Raw genomic sequence first — 24,087 nt, 5'->3', positions numbered from 1 at the left:
TGGGGATTTTTCTGTCTTTGGGGCCAGTACTGGCTTTTTTTCCCCTGTTCCAAAACATCCCTCTACTTTGTGCCTGACCAAAAAAATTGGGACCCTGCTCGCAGCACTAATTGTTATTCAGGTTCGTGTGGGTCCCACAGGTTAAGAACTAGACTGAGGTGGATGGTACAAAACAAACTTTTATTTCGGGAGTAAAAGAAAATCAGTGGGGTTGGTTTATCAAGTAAACATTTAAACACACACATATTACGCAGGGGGAAAAATATACACTTCAGAGGGATAACCAACAAAACTAAGAGTTACAGTAACAGGCACATTAAACGCACCCTCTCTAGGCGATCCTATGTGCCCTCATCCCTGGTCAGTATGGGCACGGCTCTTGTTACTTAGCCTCAGGATGAAAGTTGATACTCATGATCCATAAGGAGTCCAAAGAGACAGAACAAAGGAGCACATGGTCCTTTTATGGTTCTGGGGTCAATCATATGGCTAGTTTGGTCCCCTTTGGTGGCTGTGTCCAGGTGATTCACCTGGGCTAATCTGGAGGGTCACCTTGGTGGCTTGGGGTGAGTTTCTGACCTTGATTGTCGGGCAGTGTGTCCTCCAAATAGAAATGCAGCAGCACTGCCTAGAGGTGGTCGCTGCCTTACTATTACAGTAATGGATCAAAAGATCATAGATACAGGATCTTGTGAGGGTAGCCCTAAAGAAACCATGGTTCCTGTGTGCCTGGCTGACTCTGCAATTTTGGAAAATTTGGTGGAAAAGTTAGGTCATCTTAAGTCACAAGAATAGATGCAGTTAAAAGAATTAATATTAAAGTATGCAAATTTGTTCCCTTATGTGCCAAAAAGGACATCAGTGATTTACCATGATGTAGATATGGAAGAAGCAAATCCCATTAAACAACACCAATACAGAATAAACATTCAGAAAAGTAAAATCCTGCATCAGGAGGTGGAGTATATGTTGAGAAATTGTATTATTAGAACTTCAAACACAGATTTTAGTTCTTGTATTCTGGTACCAAAATCAGATGGAACTCTTAGGTTTTGTACAGATTACAGGAAGATTAATTCAGTAACTAAAACAGATGCTTATCCTATCCGAGAATAGATGATTTGATGAAATTGGAAAAGCTAAATTTCTTACTAAGTTGGATTTGTTGAAGGGTTATTGGCATGTGCCTTTAACTGATGAGAGAAAAGAATATTCAGCTTTTGTAACTCCATCCGGTTTATATGAGTATAATGTGTTACCTTTTGGCATGAAAAATGCCCCTGGAACTTTTCAAAGGATGATTATTTAGGTAATCCAAGGGTTAACACATACAAATGCTCATATTGATGACTTGGACGCAAAAAGTGAGACATGGGAAAAAATTTAAGACATTTGGACAAATTGTTCCCAAAATTATACAAAACGAACTTAACTGTTAATTCAGTGAAGAGTGAATTTCAAATGCAACTGTAACATACTTGGGTCATGTAGTTGGTCATGGGAAAGTTGCACCTATTCAAGCTAAGGCAAATGCAATTTGTGAGTTTCCTACTCCCATTGGCAAGAAAGCAATGACTAGATTTTTAGGAATGGCAGGATATTATAGGAAATTTTGCTGAGGTTGCCCTTCTTTTAAGCAACATTTTGAAGAAAGGGGAGAAATTTGTGTTGACAAGAGTGTCAGACAGCTTTAGAAAATTTAAAGGACATGCTATGCCATTATCCTGTATTAAATTCACCTGATTTTGATAATTCTTTTTCTGTAACAGTGAATGCTAGTGAGGAACCAGCAGGTGCAGTTTTATTGGAAAAATATGAAATGGACAATCCAGTTGCTTACTTTTCAAAAAAATTAAATGTTCATCAAATGAACTATTCCACTATAGAAAAAGAACTGTCGACTATCGTGTTTATTCTGCAGAATTTATATGTATATCTCGGTACCACTCAGGTACCAATTGTGATATTTACTGACCAAAATCCTCTAGTGTATTGAATAATATGAAGAACAAAAACAAAAGACTGTTAAATTGGTGTTTAATATTACAAGAATATAATCTGCAGATCAGAGATTCAATAATTTTATAGCAGATTATTTGTCAAGATGTTAAAATTGATAAAAATGCTCTCAACATTGTTACTTTTCTGGCGGCATGCCATTAGGCAGGCGAACTGGCCGCACATGTCACACACACGGCAGGGCAGGCGGACAAAATGGTGCTGTCAGGGCTTTCACCCCAATCTATGCACCAGGGTCAGAGATCCACACTCTGCGGCGTCAGGGCCCCCAGCGCAGTTCTCAGCCAGGTCCAGGCTGGGAGCATAAAACTGCCAGGCAGACTTCAATAAACGAGTTTTTGCTCACTGAACTCAACCCGCTTGGTGTGGAGTTATTCAGTAAGCAGAGTAGCTGCTGTGACCCTGACAGGTTCAAACTCTTTTGAACCCAATATGAACGACTCTTCGATCAACGCTATAGCCATCAAGCTTCCTGATTTCTGGGTTCAGGAGCCTGAGACCTGGTTCACCTCCGCCATATTTCATCAGATACGACGAAGTTTATCATGTGGTCGCCGCCCTGAACCAGGCCACCGCCAAACGAATGCTGCACCTCATTCAGCACCCACCCGCGGAAGATAAGTACAGGACCATCAAGCGGGTGCTCACCGGCTCCCTTGGCCTTTCCAGGTGCCAGCTTGCTGCTCGGATGCTGCACCTCGATGCCTTGGGAGACAAAACTCCAATTGCCTTGATGGATGAGATGTTCACGCACATGGGCGATCACACCAACTGTCCACTCTTCGAACACATCTTCCTCGACCATGTGCCAGAAGACATCCAGCCATTACTGTCCCAGAGAGCTTTGACGACCCTAGGAAGGTCGCTAAAAAGGCTCAGGAGCTATGACTTGAACGATTCGCGGAGGACTCAGCAGTCCAGCAAATTATGAGTTCTGGCCATGACCACGCCAAGCCTTGAGGTCTCTAGTGCTGCAGAGGAACACTCGCCCTTGTATAGGCTTCAAAGAGCATAGCCAGAAGCAAGCCATCCACTTCAGGCCTCTGCTTCTTAGACTAGCACTGGGGAGCCAAGTCTAGGAAGTGTAGTTAGCCCTGCTCGTTCCAGGGAAACGAGCAGACCGGCCGCTGTTAATAGCTGCGGTGGCTGGCCAAGAACACAGACTTCTCTACCTGCAGGATGCAATCAGCGGCTGACACTTCCTCGTCGACACTGGAGCCCAGATCAGCGTCATCCTGGCCACAGCCATTGAGTCCTGGAACTGGCCTCGAGGACCTCCACTCCGCGCAGCCAATTCGGCAGAGATCCAAACTTATGGTAACAAGACTGTCCACTTCCAGATCGGGCAGCGGGTTTTTGTAGTGGTTTACCGTTTTGTCCCTCCCAAACTCCATTCTGGGTGTCTACTTCCTCCTTGCCCACAGACTCCTGGTCAACCCCCGAGGAGGGCGACTTGTCGATGCCCGCACCTTCCAATTAGTTCGCCTCAACACCTCCCGCACAGAGCAGCCGCAGATGGCCACGGTCAGCGCATCCAAGGATGAGCTTCAGCACATCCTAAGCGAGTTCCCGTCCCTCCTCAACCCTCAGTTCTCCGTCGCCTCACCACGCCACGGGATGTTTCATTATATCCCTACCCAAGGCCCACCGGTCCATGCCAAGGCATGCCAGCTCCCACTGGATAAGTTCCAGATAGCAAAAGAGGAGTTCTCACATCTGCAGGAACTGGGGATTATTCAATGCTCCGACTGTCCTTAGGCCTGACCGCTCCACTTGGTCTCGAAAGCCTCCAGTGGCTGGCACCCCTGCAGAGATTATCAACAGCTTAATGACGCAATGGTACCTGACCATTACCCCATTCCTCACATTCAGGATTTTACAGCCAACCTGCATGGCATGAGGGTATTCTTCAAGGTCGACCTGGTGAGGGGGTATCACCAAATCCCAGTGCACCCCGAAGACATCCCCAAAATGGCCATCATCACCCCCTTTGGCTTGTTTGAATTTCTGCGCATGGCTTTCAGGATCAAGATTGCCACCCAGACCTTCCAGCGCCTCATGGATACAGTGGGAAGGGATTTGAATTTCGTGTTAATTTATCTGGATGACATTCTTGTCACCAGCAGAGACCAGGCACAACACAAATCACACCTGCATACCCTCTTCTCCCGACTGGCCAACTTTGGCCTAACGATCAACCCGGCCAAATGCCAGTTCGGGAAAGAGTCCATGCAGTTCCTGGGCCATATCATCGCGGCTGAAGTAGCTAAACCAGCTGCTACGAAGGTCACTGGAATCAAGAGTTTCCATGCCCAGACAACCTCAAGGGGCTACAAGAGTTTGCGGGTATGGTTAACTTCTATAACCAATTCATTCTAAGTGCTGCACTCATCATGCAGCCACTCCTCGCCCTCATCACGGCCCAGGACAAGACACTCACCTAGATTTCAGAGACCAACAGTGCATTCGAAGCTACGAAAGTTGCCCTTGCGTAGGTTACCCTGCTTGTCCACCCACGCACCGACCTTCATATGGCGCTCTCCGTCTATGCCTCTGCCACCGCTGTCAGTGCCGTCCTGGAGCAGCAGGTTAATGGACAGTGGAAATCACTGGCATTCTTTAGCTGATTTCTTTAAAGAACTGCCAGAGGACAAGTATAGTGCTTTTGACCGCGAGTTGCTGTGCATCATTTTTGCTATTTCTTGGAGGGTAGGCCTTTCACCATTTTTACTGACCACAAACCCCTCACTCAGGCGTTGCTATGGATAGAGATGCCTGGTTGGCCCGCCAACAGCCTCACCTATCCTTTCTGTTGGAGTTCGGCACAAGGCGGAGAAAGACAATGTTTTCACCGGTGCGCTCTCCCGACCGGCCTTTCGTTCGCTGACACCTGGCCTAGACTACAATCAGCTTGCCAGGGATCAGAAGTCCAACGAGGAGACGAAGGCCTCTAGGACTGCCATCATGGGCCTGCGGTTCCAGAACCTCCCTACTCCTCTTGGTGATGATATCATCCTGTTCGATGTCTCCATGAGCACCCCACGACCAGTGGTTCCCCAGCAGTGGCGGAGGCAAGTCTCATTATATCCACGATCTTTCCCACCCTTCTATCAGGTGGCAGAATGCTTCGTCTGGCATGGGCTTCAAAAGCAGATTGCGGACTGGGCCAGAACCTGCACCCATTGCCAGCTTTCCAAGGTATACAGGCACACCAGAGTGCCCATGCAGGATTTTGAACATGTCCGAGAACAGTTCAGCCACATACATGTGGACATCGTCAGCCCCTTACCTGTTTCCCGAGCTGAGATCGCACCACTTGTTGGCCCAAGGTGATCCTGATGCCAGATGCCTCCATAGAGTCCTGCTCCCGAGCACTTTTGACCAATTGGGTTGCCTGGTTCGGCGTCACAACCCACCTCACCTCCGACCATGGCATGCAGTTCACATCCGTGCTCTGGGCACAGCTCGCCAACAGACTGGGAATCGAGCTGCATCACCCAACGGCCTATCATCCACAGGCCAATGGACTGGTTGAGCAATTGCACCACCACTTTAAGTCGGCACTTATGGCCCATCTCACCGGCCCTGACAGGGTGGATAAGCTGCCTTGGGTACTCCTGGGCATCCACTTGACACCCAAAGAAGACCTGTAGACGTCATCAGCCAAGCTGGTCTACGGTGCACCACTAGCCCTGCCCGGTGAGTTTATCAGTGCACCTCACAACCAGCAACAGTCACTGCACAGTTTACTTTCCCACCTCCGGGCCCAGTTGGACTCCTTCACACCCCCACCACTGCCCAGACACAGCACACGGGCCTCTTACCTCTCCAGTGAGCTGTATTCTGCAGAATATGTCTTTGTCAGGCGAAGCCAATCGACAGCACCCCTTCAAAGACTGTACAAAGGGCCGTACACAGTCATCCAGCATTCAGGATCCACCTTCACACTGAACATCAGTGGTAAGAGGGAACTATTTACTGTGGACAGACTTCGTGTCAATCCCAAAGAGTCGTGGTTGTGTCTCAACCCAAGAAGTGAGGCTGCCCAGCAAAAAAGGACATTTGCGCCAGTTCTGGGAGGAGCTGTGTGGCAGCATGCCATTAGGCAGGTGAACCGGACCTGCATGTCATGCACGCGGCGGAGCAGCCGGACAAAATGGTACCTAGTTTTGCCCCAACCTAGGCACCCGGCTCAGAAGCCTGTACTCTACAGCCCACGTGACACCCCGGCGACATCAGGGCCCCCAGGTCTGGGCTGGGAGAATAAGACTGGCCAGGCAGACCTGAGTAAAGGAGTTTTTGCTCACTGAACTCAACCCGTTTGGTTGTGAGATCATTCAGTAGCAGAGTAGCCGTCGCTACACTTTATTTTTATATATATATATTGTGTTGTGAATCATTTTATTTTTAGTGATTTAAAGAAAGTTGATTATTATCTAAATTTTAACTCAAAATTAAAATTCCTTTAAAGGAGGGAGGGAATATTTGGCAATGTTTTTGGGAGATAAATTGGGAAATGGCTGGAACTGTTATCTGTCTGATGTTTCCCTTGGAATAAGAGGAAAAGAAAAGAACTCTGTGATAGCCTGAAAGAAAGAGGTTATCATCTGGAGAACCCTGATGGGGCGAATTTCATCAGCAAGACATTGAGGTGACTAATGATTGTGCCTCAGTTGTAGGAATCTTGGAACATCACATCTCTGCAAATTTACAAGAACCTTCCTGAATGGTAAACATTTATCTTTCAAGCACCAAAGCCTCGTGAACTTTATACATGTTAAATTCTGTGCACTGTATAAGAATTGCCTGCAACCAGTAAACTTGGAAGAATGAGAAGTGAGATTGAACTGTGAACCAAAGAACTTTTCTTAAATTTACACACACATTACATCCATGTGCACTTAGAATTAGAAGGGGGTTAAGTTGGGTTAGTTAAGTTAATAGTGATAAGATAAAGTTTGATTCTGTTTTCATGTTTAAAGATAATTAAAAACAACTTTTGTTTAATTACCTACTTGTCATGGTGAATATCTAATGCTATTGGGTTTTGGGGTCCCTTGGGCTTGTCTCTGGTCAGTTGGACATGAGCGGAAAAGTATATCTTGTTGGATTGTAGGCATCTAATGAATAAATTAAAAATAAATTACATTCTTAAATCACATGCTGTACTTTTGTTCAAGCTTCCTCTGTATTTGTCAATTTCAATTTAAACAAGTATTGACATTTTTGTTGGATGTGTCCCAGGTCACCTCGATGTACTCCTGAGAGGCTTGGTCCTGGGAAAGCTGGGAAAAGCTGGGCACCAACCAACGGTAGAGGAAGCACGGCGTAGGTTTAAGGATCACGTTGAAGGAAAGCTGGTCTTATCTGCTGATCTTCGATGCCCTGTAAGTTTGAATTATCTGCCTTTTGATTTATTTCAGAGGGAAGAAGGTTGTGACAACAATGGGACAATTTGATAAATTGACAAAGACCCTTTCTGGGATGTTTGTCAAATAGGTTCTGAGTTTAAAAAAAAATTTATTAGAAGTTGTGTCCTGTGGGGGGCGTGGCAAGATGGCGTAGGGAGTGGACATGCATTCCCGGTCTCCCCCAGGCAGTTATATAAATACCCGTTTTAAGAATATTTCTTTTCTGTTAAAAGTCTTTGTTTTGTTTATCAATTGTTTTTAGTTTAAAATGGCAACAAAGATTAAGGGAAATAGAGTTCAAATACAGAACAAAACTACACTCTCCGACTTTGGAAGAAACTTGGCCTACTTGCCCAGACAGAACCACGGAGTCAAGGCTGGAATTTTCTTAAGAACGGAGCTCATTAATCGGACTGTCGGATAAGCTGGCCTTGGACACCCCTCTGAAAGATGTTTAAAATGGCAACAAAGATTAAGGAAAATAGAGTTCAAATACAGAACAAAACTACATTCTCTGACTTTGGAAGAAACTCGGCCTACTTGCCCAGACAGAACTACGGAGTCAAGGCTGGAATTTTCTTAAGAACGGAGCTCATTAATTGGACTGTCGGATAAGCTGGTCTTGGACACCCCTCTGAAAGATGGTGATGAATATTGATTTGAAATGTTTTATGAAGATAAATTGCAGTAATTGGCATTGGTTGCCCGTGAGTTTTAAAAATCCAGATAACATTAAAGTTTATTAGTGATTTTTTTTGGATGGAATATCGGAAGGATGAATTTATTATCTATAAATACAGAACAAAATTACATTCTTTGACTTTGGAAGAAATTTGACCTATTTGCCCAGACAGAGCCGGAGATGGTGCTGGAATTTTCTCAAGAACAGAACTTATTAAAGTTGATTTCGGACTCCTTTTTGAAAGATGGCGACGAATGTTGATTTGAAATATTTGAAATATTTTCTGAAGATAAACATATATATGGAACTCCTTGACCTGCAATAAGGTTTATCAGTGATTTTTTTTGGATGGAATATTGGAAGAGTGAATTTATTATCTGTGAGTATGCATACATTGCAAACAGATTTTAATAGTTTTGAAAAGGTTTTTTTAAACTAAACAACAAGATCAGTTTAATATTGAGAAAATTGGAAAAAACGGAAATTTTATTATTAAATTTGAAAATTCAATAGAAAGAAACTATGAACAAGATTGATGATTTATAAAATTAAAGTCGAAGGAGCAATGTCCAAGAAGAGTTAAAAATTTTGAATAAGTTGAATAAGAATAAGAAAAATTATGATTTTTCGGTTTATACGTGTATTTTGTCTGCCTGGGTGGGGGGGAGGGAGTGGTACTTCTGCTCCCGAAAGTCATATGCCACTTGTGGTTTATACCACACCCATTTGGGTTTTTGGGAATTAACCACCACAAGGTGGTTTTCTAAGGGGTTAGGGGAGGTGGGGGGGGGGTGAAAATTTGAAAATTATTTAGTATATATTATGTAATATTATACTAAGTCAATTTGAAATGAATGTATGGAGATACTATAAATAAATTTCGGAAAAAAAAAGTTGTGTCCTGTCTTGAAAGATTATTGTGATCTCACAAGAATCTTCAAGAAAGTAAAGACTCAGAAATTATCTGCCACAGACCATGTAACCGGCTGTATCCTTAATATCAGGAGGAACCAACTGATTTGAGTTTTTGAAGTCATTTTGAACCTCTCACTTCTACTAATATCCCCATTTGCTCTAAAAGGACATCCATTGTACGTGCCAAAGAAGACTTAGCTGCCTTCCTCAATTACTTGCATCCGTTAAGAAGAAGTGCTTTGAGGGTTAGCTCTGGTGTAAATCATCTCCTTTCTGAGGAAGGATCTGGATCTATGTGGCAGCACGCCATTAGATAGGCAAACTGGCCCCGCTTGTAACTCACACGGCGGGGCAGTTGGCCAAAATGGCACCATTGGGGGTTTCCCTTTCGACCTCGGCACCAGGCTCAGAAGCCTACATTTGGGAACCCACGTGACCCCCTGGGAGTATAAGGCTAACCAGGCAGCCTGCAATAAATCGGTTCTGCTCACTGAGCTCAACCCGTCTGGTTGTGTGTTATTTCAGATAGCGGTGTAGCTGCTGCTACAATTGGGGACCCTTCAAACGCCTTTGAAACCATCATAAGCGACTCTTCGATCAGTGCTATAGCTGTCAACCTCCCTGACTTCATGGTTCAGGAGTCAGAGACCTGGTTCAGCTACGTAGAGGCTCAGTTTCACCTCCGCCAGATTTCATCAAACACGACCAGGTTCTACCATGTGGTCGCCGCCCTGAACCAGGCCACCACATTGCTGCACATTGTTCAACACCAACCTGCGGAAGTTAAATACGGGACCATCAAGTGGGTGCTCTCTGGCTCCCTCGGACTATCCAGATGCCAGCGTGCCGCTCGGATGCTGCACCTCGATGCCTTGGGGAACAGGTCCCTGACTGAGTTAATGGACGAGATGCTCACACTCATGGGCGATCATACCATCTGCCCACTCTTAGAGCACATATTTCTTGACCATCTGCCTGAGGACATCTGGCCGCTATTGGCCCAGAGAGCTTTGCTGACCCGAGGAAGGTCGCTCAGGAGCTATGGTTCGAGTGATTCCCTGAGGGCTTAGCAGTCCAACAGGTCGCGAGTGGGCATGACCACTCCAAGTCTTCCTCTAGTGCTGTGGTAGAATATCCGGTCCATGCAGGGGCCACAAAGAACATAACCAGAGGCAAGGCATCTGTTCTAGGCCTCTGCTTCTACCACCAGCGCTGGGGAGGCAAGGCTCGGAAGTGTCGTCAGCTCTGCTCGTTCTAGAGAAACGAGTAGGCCGGCCGCTGTTAATGGCTGCGGCAGCTGGCTAAGGACACAGCCTTTTCTACCTGTGGGATTCAGCCGCCGACGTTTCCTTGTTGACACTGGGGCCCACATCAGTCCAGGAATCGGCCTCGAGGACCTTCACTCCATGCAGCCAATGCAATGGAGATCCGATGTATGGAGACAAGACCATCCACTTTCCAGATCAGCCGGCAAAAGTTCTCATGGAGGTTCACCATCTTGTCCCTTCCAACCACCATCCTGGGTGCCGACTTCCTCCTCTTCCACGGGCTCCTGGTTGACATTCGAGGTAGGCGCCTGGTAGATGCCCATACCTTCCAGGCCGTTAGCCTCAACGCTTCCCACACAGAGCAGGCGCAGATGGACACGAGCAGCATGCCCAGGGAAGAGTTCCTGCGTATCCTAGATGAGTTTCCGGCCCTCCTCAAGCCACATTTCGCTGCTGCCTCAACGTGCCACAGGGTGTTCCATCACATCCCCACGCAAGGCCCAAACCAGTCCACGCCAAGGCACGCCGGCTCCCTCCAGATAAGCTCCAGGTGACGAAGGAAGAGTTTTCGCATCTGCTGGAGCTGGGTATCATTTAGCACTCCAACAGCCCTTGGGCCTTGGGCCTCAGCACACCACCTGGTTCTGAAGGTCTCCAGCAGCTGGCGCCCCTGCGGAGACTACTAATGCCTCAACAAGGCAAATATGAAGTAAAAGCCGCTAAATAGTTTGAATTGGATATCATGTTCACCAGACACATGGGCTGAAGGGCCTGATCCTGTGTTGTACTGTTACTATGTATTGTTTACTTTGTGTACCTGTGAGGCTGCAGCAAGCGAAAATAATTTGTGTATTTGACCATTGTACTTGTGTGTATGACAATAAACTTATCATCTCATCCACAGTGATTTTAATGTAAATGTTCTCACTGTATTGCTTTCCATTGGAAATGACCTCTCTTGTATTATCTCAGGTATATTTAACAGTTCTGAAGCATGGAGATGCAACAACACTAGACACAATGTTGAAGGTATGTAACTGTTTCTGCTTAACACCTGCTAGGGAGGAATAGTTGGTTATATTTGTACCTTCCGTGAAACCTTGCAAATAAGATGTGCTGTGTTAATTGATCTCCTGGGTTCATAATAGCCATTGCCCCCAAAGGGAGGAAAAAATCTGATCAGGATCATGTCTCATCACTGAGCAATGATTTCTAGTTAGGACAGGATTAGGAATGACCATGTTGCTCTTTGCAGTTCTAGCTGCCTAATCCTCTGGGGTTCCACAAGAACCTCTCCATGAATTGGGATGTCACGTGCTGTGGCAAGAGTTGAGGGCCCTTTTTTAAAAAAAAATACCTCATGACCAGAAGAACTAGGGAAAAGTAAAAAGTTATTTTCAGTTCTGAGAGCTTTTTAGTGGCTTGTTACCATGGAAGTGAAAGAAGGCATACTGGAGGAGATAAAAATGTAGATAATCAAACAGTAAAATAAAAACACAAAATGCTGACCCACTCTGCAGCTTTGACAGAGTCTTTGGGGAAAAAAAATGGTTAACATTTTGGGACTTTCTTTTGAACTGGTAAAATAAACTGGGAGAAGAAAACACAAGTGAAGGGAGGTGGATTGCCAAGCTTAAATACAGGAGGCTGTGAATGGAATAAGAGACAAAAGGTCTCTTGGGACAAAATAATAGTAAGAATAGCAATATCATTATCTAAAATTGTTGAGTTCTGTGCTGAATTACAAGCTAGCATTGTTTCTCAAGGTGGTGGCAAGGATGAGAACAGAGGTTGAATGGAGAGAAGGAATTTAAAGTGACAGACAACCATAAGCTGAGAAGACTGAACAGTTTTATGCAAAACAATCTCAAATCAACATTTGTCTCCCCTTCCCCACATATTTGGTCATAATACTTTTGCAGTTGTAGAGGCACACAGCATATAGCAGGCCTCCAGCCCAACTCACCCATGTCAGCATTCTGGGCAGGTCTCATTTTCCCAATAACTTTCCAAGCCCTTCCCATCCACATAATTGTCCAAATTCTTTTGAATGTGATAATTGTATCAATGTCTATAGCTTCTTCACTCTCAGGGGATAATTTGCCCATTTGCTTCTCCATAAATCTCTCCCTCTCACTTTAAACCTAAAACTTTCAGGTTATAATTTTAACTTTCTAACTTTTTTACCAGTTTTTCAGAATATAGTTATTCCACTTATTTTTTTTATGCCCAGACTTTACTGAATTATAGATACTTTTGGTGTCTGGGATTGACTCCTAGTGGAGTCCCATTGTACTCTTTTTGTATTGTGTTACAGAGACACCAACTTTTGGGTTCAATGGAATCAAGTTACAGTGCTCCAAGAAACAATGTTAAGTTTATGATTTGTTTAACACATATATGCAGATGTAGTGGCACTATGGTGAGCTCTCCACTGGCCACCGTGACAGAGGTGCACCAAAGAAAAGGTACAAGGACAGCCTAAAGAAATCTCTTGGTGCCTGCCACATTGACCACCGCCAGAGGGCTGATATCGCCTCCAACCGTGCATCTTGGCGCCTCACAGTTCGGCGGGCAGCAACCTCCTTTGAAGAAGACCGCAGAGCCCACCTCACTGACAAAAGGCAAAGGAGGAAAAACCCAACACCCAACCCCAACCAACCAATTTTCCCCTGCAACCGCTGCAACCGTGTCTGCCTGTCCCGCATCGGACTTGTCAGCTACAAACGAGCCTGCAGCTGTCGTGGACTTTTACCCCCTCCATAAATCTCGTCCGCGAAGCCAAGCCAAAGAAGATGAGGCATCAAACCAGCCATGTGTCGTCAGTGCGTAATGACATCAGTGGGTGTCAAGCGTGTGATTCTGGCTTTTAAAAGGTTCCATTTAATTCACTCTAGAAACGCCTTGTGTGTGTGTGTTTTTATCACGTCCACTGAGATTCCAGAGGTCAAAATTTGTGACCCCAATGAGTCCATAAAAGTATTTTTGAACAAACATGGACTGTGCAGCCAATGCTATGAAGCTAACACCTTTCTGGACAGCTGAGCCTGAATTATGGTTCCAACAGGCTGAAGCACTATTTCACCTTTGCAAAATCAAGTTGGGCATCACTTGTTATTACCATCTAATCGGTGCCGTCGCTAAGAGGGTCTACAACTTCCTATGGGATCCACCACGTGCCAGCCAGTTTGATGCTTTAAAAGCACTTTTATTACAGGTATATGGTGTGTCTCGTAGGGAAAGGGCAGCCAAACTACTGCATTTTAATAGGTTGGGAAACTACGCCCCTTCAGAACTAATGGATGAAATGCTGTTCCTGGCAACTGGCTAAAGTCCCAATGATATTCCAGCATATTTAGAGCGAATGTCAGATGATATTAGGCTCTTGTTATCCAAGTGTTAATTTGAAGACTTAGCAACGGAGGCAGATATTCTATGACTGGCTATAAAGTACAGCAAGGAAAGACAAGTCTGTGCAACCAACTCCTCCCTGTGTCACACTCTAGTGCTCTTAGTACATCACTCCTTACAAGCAGGCAATGCCCCAAAACAAGCACCCTGTGGACACTTTGTCGGAGTTATTATCACAGGTGTTGGGCAGTAAATGCCCTTGTGCCTTCCACCCTGTTCGTTTCCAGGAAATGCCCAGGCCAATTACCAGTGAGGGTTGCAGTGGTGGCGAGTATGGGACCAGTTGTCCCAGTGAAAATTTCTGGTGGACACAGGTTCACAAGTTAGTTTATTTCCATCTGCCTGTTTTGACACATGCCATTCTATCCTGGACCTGAAATTAAAAGCAGTTAACAGTTCCAGCATTCTGACTTTGGCACCAGGAAGGTAAATGTTAAGTTTGAGAATCATCTCTACACTTGGCCATTCATTATAGCAGTAGTATCTCAATCTTTGCTTGGTGCAGGTTTTCTTTGGGCTCATTTATTCATAATCGACTTAAAAGTGTGTTGGCTTTTAGATGGAACTACTTTTCAGCCTATTCCTCTGGCAGATGCCTATACCCCTGCTCTGCACCTCCAAACATTGAGTAAGCCAGTAGATGAATTCTTAAAGCTTTTGGAAGATTTCCCTAGGATTACTACTCTACAATTTACTGCCTCCATTGCAAAGCATGGTGTTACTGCATTTGTAGCTATCTACATTAAAGTGTGTTGTTTCCCTCCAGAGAAGCTGCGCTTAGCTATTGAAGAGTTTTCATTATTGTGATATTTGAGCCAGAATATTTCTCCCCAATTAAAAAAATGGAAGTACTGGAGAAATAATGATTTACTTTATTGGAAAACCTTTATCCTGAATGTTGATAACTGATTCATTACTGGACAACTCAGGAACTTTAATAAAATGGTAGAAGCTATACTATCAGGTAGTAATTTTCTCACACATCTTTAAAGATTCCAAGCATTATTATCAATAAGCTGGATATTCCCTGTTTAAAAAAAAATCTGCCTTGGTTTTTCAGAAATATCAGTTAAATCTTAATTAAAACCTTTTCTCAATTGGAATTTGCAGTTTTTGTATGATGACCTAGGGTAACAGTGCCATTCAGAGGAATGGGTTGTCATTGCATATTGCCTGACACAAGCGATGAAAATATCTAAAAGAAGAGGATGCAGTGTTACTTAGGATATGAAGGAAAAGTCAATTAAATGTTTTCCAGGTGTTGGACTGCAAAAAAAGGAAATGCTCTTCAAGTCAAGCAGGATCTCTGAAAAATCAATCACTTATGCTCTCAGTAGAATCATCCCTTGAGTTTGTGACAGTTGAAAAGTGCCCATTGTATTCTCAGGATCAATTCAAAAGACTGTGTTTCCCTTGTATATGTGAGAATTGACCAGATTTCATCATACTAATAAATGTAAAAATACAGACATGATAGAAAGAAGTCGAATTGAACACAATATAGATGAGTTAGAGTGTAAAAGAATAGGCATTTAAAATTGAGGGGATAGACAGAATAAATGTAGATAGGCTTTTTCCATTGAGGTTGGGTGAGATACAAACCTGAGGACATAGGTTAAGGGTTAAAGGGGAAAAGTTTACACAGAGAGTGATGGGAATGTGGGAAGACCTGGCAGCTGAAGTAATGAATGCAGGGTCAGTTTTCAAATTTAAGAAAAATTTGGACAGGGATGTGGATGGGTGGAGGGGGTATGCAGGGCTATGGACTCGGTGCAGGTCTGTGAGATGAGGCAGAATAATAGTTCAGCACTAGAAGGGCCTCCTTTCTGTGCTATAATGAATGTGAGTGCATATAAGAGTGTCCTGGGTGAACAGACTGCTAGGATTGTGGAATGCGGAATCAGTTCTAATGCGAGACTCTGTGCCAGCAGAGCAAGTTACAAATCCTCTTTAGAAAACATTTCTTATTCTGATTCTAGCCCTGTGCTGAAATTACTTTCTCCAACAGGGTTCTTTTCATAAGGGAAAATTGTGTTCAAATAAAGTATAATACGCATCAGCAATTAGTTTTACGATGTAGCTGATTTGATACCATTACATTTCACAGCTACATAACCAGGCAGATCTACAGGAAGAGAAGGTTCGAATTGAAAGGCTATTGGGTGCTGTCTCCACTCCTGATCTTGTTCAGAAAGTTTTGACCTTTGCCATGTCGGTATGTTATTTTTTTTAGCCATTTCAATTTAATTCGATTTCAATATCCTGGTGCACTAATTTCTAATTTTAAACAATGCAAAGGTAACAGGGTACATTTGGATCAAATAAAACTTGAATGTATTGAGAAGACTCAAGATTTTACCCTGTAACCTTTAGCATTTCCATCTTTTGTCCCATCTGAAAATGGGATTTTCGTTATACTGTGTGCCATCCTAGCTTGTTTCTCAAAATATAATTTTTAAAAGTAATAAAATAATATACATGATTTCTATTTTATGGGTTCAAAGAGTTTTGAATTTATTTCCTCAAAAACGAAGCATTCTCTTTAGTGCCTGATACCTTTGCTGTGAATGTTTTCTTAAGAATGTTTTTATTTTCTCACTCTAGCTCTGCAGAACTACTGCCATCAGCATAGTGAATATCCCTATCAGAACCTGTGATAATGGCACTGGTGCAACATCAGAAGGATTGACACATGCAAAAAAAAATTAGTAGACTGTAGTGGCGGCTACACTGCTCCTGCAGTAGCACATGCAACCAGATGGGTTGAGCTCAGTGAGCAGACTAGTTTATTTCAGGCTGCTGGGCTGCACTTATGCTCCCAGCCCGGACCTGGCTGAGAACTGCGTTAGAGGGCACTAATGTCACCTGGGCGTAAGGTGGTCCCAAGCGCTGTAAAAAAGGGAACCCCCCCCGAACAGTGCCATTTTGGCTGGCTGCCCCGCCACGTTGCTTACAACCGGGGCCGGTTCACCTGCCTTGTAGTGAACCACCACACAGACCCTGCCCCCCAAAACCAGCGCCAATGTCCTTTTTTGCCTGGCAGCATAGCTTCTTGGGCTGGACAAATTCCACAGGCTTGGTGGGATCGAGGTGCGCTGACTTCAGCCTGTCCATGGTAAACAGCTCATGCCTGCCGCCCAAGTCCAGCATGAATGTCAAGCCGAGCACTGTATAACCCTGCATGGCCCCTTGTACAGTCACTGCAGAGGTGTGTGGTCAGGGCCCGCCAAACGAAAATGAACTCCGTGGAAAGCAGCTCGCCAGGAATGCAAGTTGGGTGGGTGCCATACCTGGGAGGTAGTGGGGGTTCGAAGGAGTCCAAGCGTGCCCTGAGGTTAGGAAGTAGTTTATGCGGCGATCGCTGGGGATTGTGAGGTGCATTGACGAACTCACCAGGTAGTGCCAATGGCACACCGTAGACCAGCTCAGCTGATGACTCCTGCATTTCGTCCTTGTGAGTGGAGTAGATGCCCAGGAGCACCCAAGGCAGTTCGTCCATCCAGTCGGGACCAGTGAGGCGGGTCATGAGCACCGACTTAAAGTGGTGGTGCAGATTTTTGACCAATCCTTTGGCCTTTGGGTGGTAGGACATAGTGCAGTGTAGCTGTATCCCCAACCTGTTTGTGAGCTGTGCCCAAAGTGCAGATGTGAACTGGGCACCTCGATCGCTGGTGAGGTGAGCCAGGACGCCAAACCGGGCGACCCAACCATGCAACAGGGCTTGGGGGTAGGAGTCTGTGGAGGTGTCTGGCATCGGGATTGTCTCGGGCCAGTGAGTGGTGTGGTCCACCACCGTAAACAGGTAACAGTTGCCCCGGGGAAAGGGTAAGGACCTGACGATGTCCACGTGAATGTGGCTGAACCAATCCCAGATGTGCTCGAACTCCTGTACAGGCACCCTGGTGTATTTGTGCACCTTGGACATCTGGCAATGGGTGCATGTTCTGGCCCAGCCCACGATCTGCTTCTACAGCCCATGCCATACAAACCGTTCTGCCACCATCCGGACCGTGGACCTAATAGATGGATGTGAAAGGTCGTGAATGTGACAGACCTGCCTGCGCCACTGGTGGGGAACCACTGGCCACAGGGCGCCCAAGGATATATTCCACAGGATGGTGCCTTCGCCGCTTGGAGTCGGGAGGTCTCGGAACCACAGGCTTGAAGGCCCTCATCTCCTCATCAGCTTCCTGGTTCCGGGTGAACTGGTTGAAGTTGAGGCCAGGCAACAGTTCGCAGATGGCCGGTCGCGAGAGTGCATCGGCAATCACATTGTCCTTCCCCACCTTGTGCCGAATGTTAGTGGTAAACTCCGACACGAAGGAGAAGTGATGCTGCTGGCGGGCTGAACAGGGATCCTTTGCCATCGCAAGGGCCTGGGTGAGGGGTTTGTGGTCTGTGAAGATGGTAAAAGTCCTCCCTCTAAAAAATAGTGGAAATGTGCACTGTGCCAGTAACTCACGGTCAAAGGCACTATACTTGCATTCTGGCGGGCGAAACAGGCAGTTGAAGAATGTCATTGGTTTCCGATGTCCATTCACCTGCTTCTCCAGGATGGCACCAATGGCTGTGCCAGAGGCATCGATAAAGAGTGCCATATGCAGGTCAGTGTGCGGGTGGGCGAGCATGGCAGCCTTTGCCAGGGTGTCCTTGGTGCCCTCAAATGTGGTGCAGGCTTCTGGGTTACAAGCGAGTGTCTTGTGCTTGGCTGCGATGAGGGCGAACAGCGGCTGCTTGATGCGCGTAGCACCCAGGATGAAGCAGTTGTAAAAGTTGACCATACCTGCGAACTCCTGCAGCCCCTTAAGGCTGTCTGGGCATGGGAACTCCCTGATAGCGGTGATCTTTGCAGCAGCAGGCATGGCTCCTTCGGCCATGATGGTATGGCCCAGGAACTGCATGGGCTCTTTCCCGAACTGGCACTTGGCCAGGTTGATGGTAAGACTGAAATTGGCCAGCTGGGAGTAAAGGGCACGCAGATGGACCTTGTGTGGCGCCAGGTCCTTGCTGGCGACGAGGATGTCATCTAAATAAATAAAGACAAAATCCAAGTCCCTGCGCACATAGTCCATGAGGTGCTGGAGGTCTGAGTGGCATTCTTGAGCCCGAACGGCATGCACAAGGATTCGAATAAACCAAAGGGGTGATGTCCTCAGGGTGCATTGGGATCTGGTGATATCCGTACATCAGCTCAACCTTGGAGAAGACCCTCGCGCCATGCAGGTTGGCCATAAAGTCCTGGATGTGAGGGATGGGGTAACGGTCGGTAACGGTTGCCTCTTTGAGCCGTTGATAGTCTCCACAGGGACGTCAGATACCGGGGGCATTCAGGACCAGGTGGAAGGGTGAGGCCCACAGGCTGTCAGACCACCGAATGATCCCCAGCTCCAACAGTTGCGAAAACTCCTCCTTCGCGACCTGGAGCTTGTCAGGAGGGAGCCGGCATGCCCTGTGTGGGGATGTGGTGGAACACCCTGTGGCGCAGCAAGGGAGCGGAGAACTGTGGCTTGAGGAGTGTCGGGAACTCATCTAGGATCTGCTGGAACTCATCTCTGGGTTTGCTGATCGTGGCCATCTGTGGTTGCTCCGAGTGGGTGGCATTGAGGTGAATGGCCTGGAAGGTACGGGCGTCCACCAGGCGCCTACCTCGAATGTCACCAGAAGCTGATGTGCGAGGAGGAAGTCTGCACCCAGGGTGACAGTTGGGAGGGATGAGACGGTCATCCTCCAAGCGAAATTCCATTGGGCAATCTAGAAGTGGACTGTTTTGTCTCCATATATCTGGATTGCTATTGCATTGACTGCACAGAGGGGAGGTCCACGAGGTCGGTTCCTGGATTCGATGGCCATGGCCTGGATGATGCTGATCTGGGCTTCAGTGTCAATAAGGAATTGCAGGCCGCTGACTGAGTCCCGCAGGTAGAGAAGGCTGTGTCCTTGGCCATCCGCTGCAGCCATTAACAGCAGCCAGCCAGGGCTGACGATATTTCTGGGCCTTGGCTCCCCAGCACTGGTGGTAAAAGCAGAGCCCTGAAGCAGATGCTGCGGCCTTGGTTATGCTCTTGGGGTCCCTGCAGGAGCCGGGTGCTCTACCACAGCGCTAGGGGCGGGCTTGGTGTGGTCGTACCCGTACCTCGTGACCTATGGACCACTGAGCCTTCCAAGAATCGTGCGAGCCATAGCTCTTGGCTCTGACCAACCTTCCTCGGGTAAGTGAAGCTCTCCTGAACCAGCAACAGGCAGATGTCCCCAGGCATATTTTGGAGGAAGATGCGCTCGAAAAGTGGGCAGTTGGTGTGCTCACCCATGAGCATGAGCATCTCGTCCATCAGTTCCATCGGGGACCTGTCCCCCAGGGTGTCAAGGTGCAGCACCCGGTGTCTGGATAGTCCAAGTGACCTGGTAAGCACTTGCTTGATGGTCTCGTACTTGTCCTCAGTGAGTGGGTGCTGAACAAAGTGCAGCACACGTCTGGCGGTGGCCTGGTACAGGGCAGCAACCACATGGTAGAATTTGGTCGTGTTGGACAAAATCTGTTGGAGGTGAAACTGGGCCTCTTCATGGCTAAACCAGGGCTCCTGAACCCAGAATTCAGGCAGTTTTACGGCTATAGCGTAGATCCCAGGCTTGGTCATGATGGGTTCAAAGACGTTTGAACCAGTCGAGGTCACCAATTGTAGCGGCAGCTACACTGCTCCTGCAATAACACACACACCAGACAGGTTGAGCTCAGTGAGCAGACTAGTTTATTGCAGACTGCTGGGCTGCACTTATACTCCCAGCCCAGACCTGGCTGAGAACCACGCTGGAAGACGCTGACGTCTCCCAGGCGTCATGTGGTCCCCAAGTGGGGTTTATGAGCCCCGAGCTGAAGGTAAGGGAAACCCCCAAAGGCACCATTTTGGCCGACTGCCCCGCTGCGTGGCTTACAAGCTTGGCTGCTTCGCCTGCCTTGTGGTGAGCCGCCACAGGACCATCTTTAATTTCTATCTCACTTCCCATTTTTTGTGTGTGGATCTCAGCTGCATTTTTATACAGGACCTCGCTGTCTGAAGATATTTTTCCAGCCTTTATTTGCACTTTCAGCAGACCCAATTCATTAAGCTCCAGAATATGCCCAAGCCATCACTGTCAAAGAGAGTCCAACCCTGCCCTGAGTCTCTTTTTGTGAAGGAACCTTACATAACCATGGCAATACAGTTATTTAGCTAGTGACAGAATACTGCATAAAATTGAGTTGATCACTGCTTCAGCTTGTGAATGACATAAAAGGGTAGAAAGAACTAAACCATTGGGTAGTCTTTCCCTGCCCCCTCAGTGCTGGATATTTTTTTCAGAAAAAGTAGCTCTATTAGGGCCAAAGTACCTTATAAAGTTCAGCTTGTTCTAGCCTCATCCACTCCTAGTTACTCCAGTCATGAGGAAATATCTGTGATTGTTGTCACATTTTAACTATTTAAGTTCAAGAGCTGGTAACATTTTCAATAGTTTCATAGATAATATAAAGTTATGATGCTGATGTAGCAGTTTTTTAGCTCTGAATTTTAAAGATGGTTTCAATATCAAAGCATCCATCCATTCCATTGACTTTAATTATGAACAGGTGCCTCAGTCATAGGTACTTGTGCTGGAGAGTGCACTTCTACCTGTAGTACCTGATTAAACATTTAATGATCATTGAGGCAATCTTGCCAAACCTATGACAAACATGAGTTTGATTATGGGGTGTATAGGAGTAGTACCAGTAATGGTTTCCCAGTAACAAGATCAGACCCACATATGTGCCAATTCCCCCTGATGCACACTATTCTAAATGGCTGGTCTGCTCAGGGGCCTAAACCACAGGTTTTCTGTCACTCTTTCCTGCAGGAACTGCTCACCACCAGCTGGGAGGGTGCAACATTCTCAGCCACGGTATCCTCCATGAATGGTCCACCGAGATGAGATGATCCACTAACGAGAGATGCGCTTATAGGGGGTGTGAGCAGACTACGCTTTGAAAAGAGTAAATCAAAGAAAACTTAGTGTTGTTGGAAACTTGACTGATGCAATAACTTTTTTAATTTTCTGGCTTAGTTACATTAATGTGAACATGCTGGAACAACATTGATTTTTTTTATAAGGCTGTTTTTAATGGGATTTGAATTTTTTTTTCCATTTAATGGTGCAACAAAATCTGGAGATTTAGCCCTTGTTTCTGATGACAGATTAAATAGTGTTTTAAAAAGCAGATCTGTTAAATGCAACTTCCCACCATTGTAAACATCATTAGATTCCTTTGCACAAAATGTTGGCAATGTAGTAGCAAGATCAACTAATGCCAATCTGGCGCACTAGCTTGGCTTCCCTTGTTACTAGAAAACTAATTTTAGTTTTCGTATCCTGCATATTCAGCAATTTAGGACATATCTTTCATACTTTGACTTTTTTTGCAAAATTAACTAGTCCCTTTTTCCTATTATGCTTTATTGCTAAAAAATCTATTGTTGTTAAATATTCTTCACAGCAACTTCATTAGTAATGCTCTGTGTATGTTAAAAAAATTTGCACATGCTGTGCAAAAGGGTAACAGATACTTCCTGTTACCCTTTCACTTCCATACCTTTCTGGCAGTATCTGTGCCAAATTAACAGAGGGTGCTGCTAATTTAAATGACTTGTGCACCTGCTCGTATATCTTGTCAGCTTGATCTACAATTAATATGAAAGCAAGATTCACTAACTAGTAGTTGTGCCACTGAAAGAAAAATGCAATTGGGGGCGTGGCAAGATGGTGTAGAAGAAAGTCGTGTCTATTCCACCTTTCCCCAGCTGGATCACTAAATATCCGATTTTTAAAAAACATAAAAGTGGTTAATAATATTTACAGTTGATTTATAACAGTGATTTATGATGCCATCTAATGTGAAAAAATTTAAACCTCAACTTCAGAAAAAATTACCATACAAAAATGCGGAAGAATTGAGGCCTACCTGCCTAGCTGAATCCACAGAGTGGTTGTTGGGAGTCTCCAAACCTCAGAAGACTCCAGCCCATTGGAGTTTGACTCCAGCACCGATCCTGCCTCCGCAAGATGGCACCAACACCTTGGTGAGCTCGGCCGTTGCTGACCTGCATTTACATGAAGCCGTGCATGCAGGCGGCACGGCTGACAAGGGGACCCGCGACCTCACGGGCAGCCCAGTAGTGCGCAGTATAGCATCTGAAGATGCTCCTGCACGTCCTACGTCTTTGGCTGGCCTGCGTGGGACATTCCAGGTCCAAAAAGGGGCTGTGGGGGAGCCCGAACACCAGCGTCCCAAAGAGGTCGGGGTGCCGGCGTCGAATGTCCAGACCCACAGCCGTTCAGCTAAAGGACCTACGATGACTGAGGAAGAAGAAGAACTTACCTTATAGGAATTTGTTCAGTGGGAGAAGCCTGTAATTAAAGGAGGTAGATCTCATAATCTGGAATGGATTCAGTGTTTACTGTTTTGGAAGGGATTGCTTGTCAAATGCACAATATGTCAAAACAAATATCAACTCAAGTGATTCAAGAATTTATGAAGATGAAAATAAAAATGAATACCCTGTGTGATGAAATGTCAACTGTGAAACAGGAAATGACTGTAGTTAAGAGTTATTAATAGATGTATAAAATCAGTTCATACTGTGCAAGATAATTTTAAGAAAATTGAAACAGCCTTTTCTGAGTGTCAATACCAGGTAGAACATAATAGAGAAAAAATTGAAAAAGTTCTTTTGTAGATTGGGGGATTCAAAAAAGAGTTTTATTGAAGAAAATTGATTCATTGGAAAATCAAAGCCGAAGGAATAATGTGAAAATAGTTGGTCTTCCAGAGGACATTTCAGAGGCTGATCCTATAAAAATTTTAAACACTAGATCCCAGAGGTGCTGGGTAAAGAGCTTTTTCTTGAAGGCTTGGAACTGGATAGGGCTCACAGAGCTCTGAGAAGAAAACCACTTCCAGGTCAAACACCAAGAGCAGTCTTCGTTCGTTGTTTAAAATACAAAATGATTTTACTTATGGCAGTACAGAAAGAATGGCAGAACCAGTCTCCATTAATGGTTCAAAATAACAGAGTGTTCTTTTATGTCGATTTTAGCCAAGAGGTTATTAGAAGACAACGAGAATTTAATACGGCCAAAGATGTTTTGTGGAGAAAAGGCTACAAGTTTGCTTTTCGTTATCCTGCAATTTTGAAGGTTTTTTATGGAAATTTTCAATCTCAATTCTTTGAGAATGATCATGATGCTTTGATTTTTCTAATTCTTTTCTGGAAATGTGAAGAAATGGGTGTTCTCCGTTGTCTCCTAAGAGGAGGGTAAATGGAAATGGACATGGGTACGGAAAGTATGGAAAGAAAGAAGAGTTGACACA

At 45.5% G+C, this 24,087-nt stretch overlaps 1 protein-coding gene across 4 annotated transcripts in view; it reads left to right on the top strand.

Moving 5' to 3' along the window:
• LOC138750151 (puromycin-sensitive aminopeptidase-like) overlaps positions 1 to 24,087 on the top strand; it is a 273,946-nt gene that overhangs the window by 204,012 nt on the left and 45,847 nt on the right. For all 4 annotated transcript variants that reach the window (XM_069912291.1, XM_069912287.1, XM_069912288.1 and 1 more), the window contains 3 exons: positions 7,264 to 7,406; positions 11,268 to 11,324; positions 15,814 to 15,921. In XM_069912291.1, coding sequence (XP_069768392.1) covers positions 7,264 to 7,406; positions 11,268 to 11,324; positions 15,814 to 15,921 — 308 coding nt within the window. The remainder of the gene's footprint in view (positions 1 to 7,263; positions 7,407 to 11,267; positions 11,325 to 15,813; positions 15,922 to 24,087) is intronic.

This window comes from Narcine bancroftii (genome assembly GCF_036971445.1).
Source record: "Narcine bancroftii isolate sNarBan1 chromosome 12 unlocalized genomic scaffold, sNarBan1.hap1 SUPER_12_unloc_2, whole genome shotgun sequence".
NCBI classification, from domain to species: domain Eukaryota; kingdom Metazoa; phylum Chordata; class Chondrichthyes; order Torpediniformes; family Narcinidae; genus Narcine; species Narcine bancroftii.
Note: the sequence above shows the minus strand (reverse complement) of the source record. Positions and strands in the feature narration are given on the sequence as shown.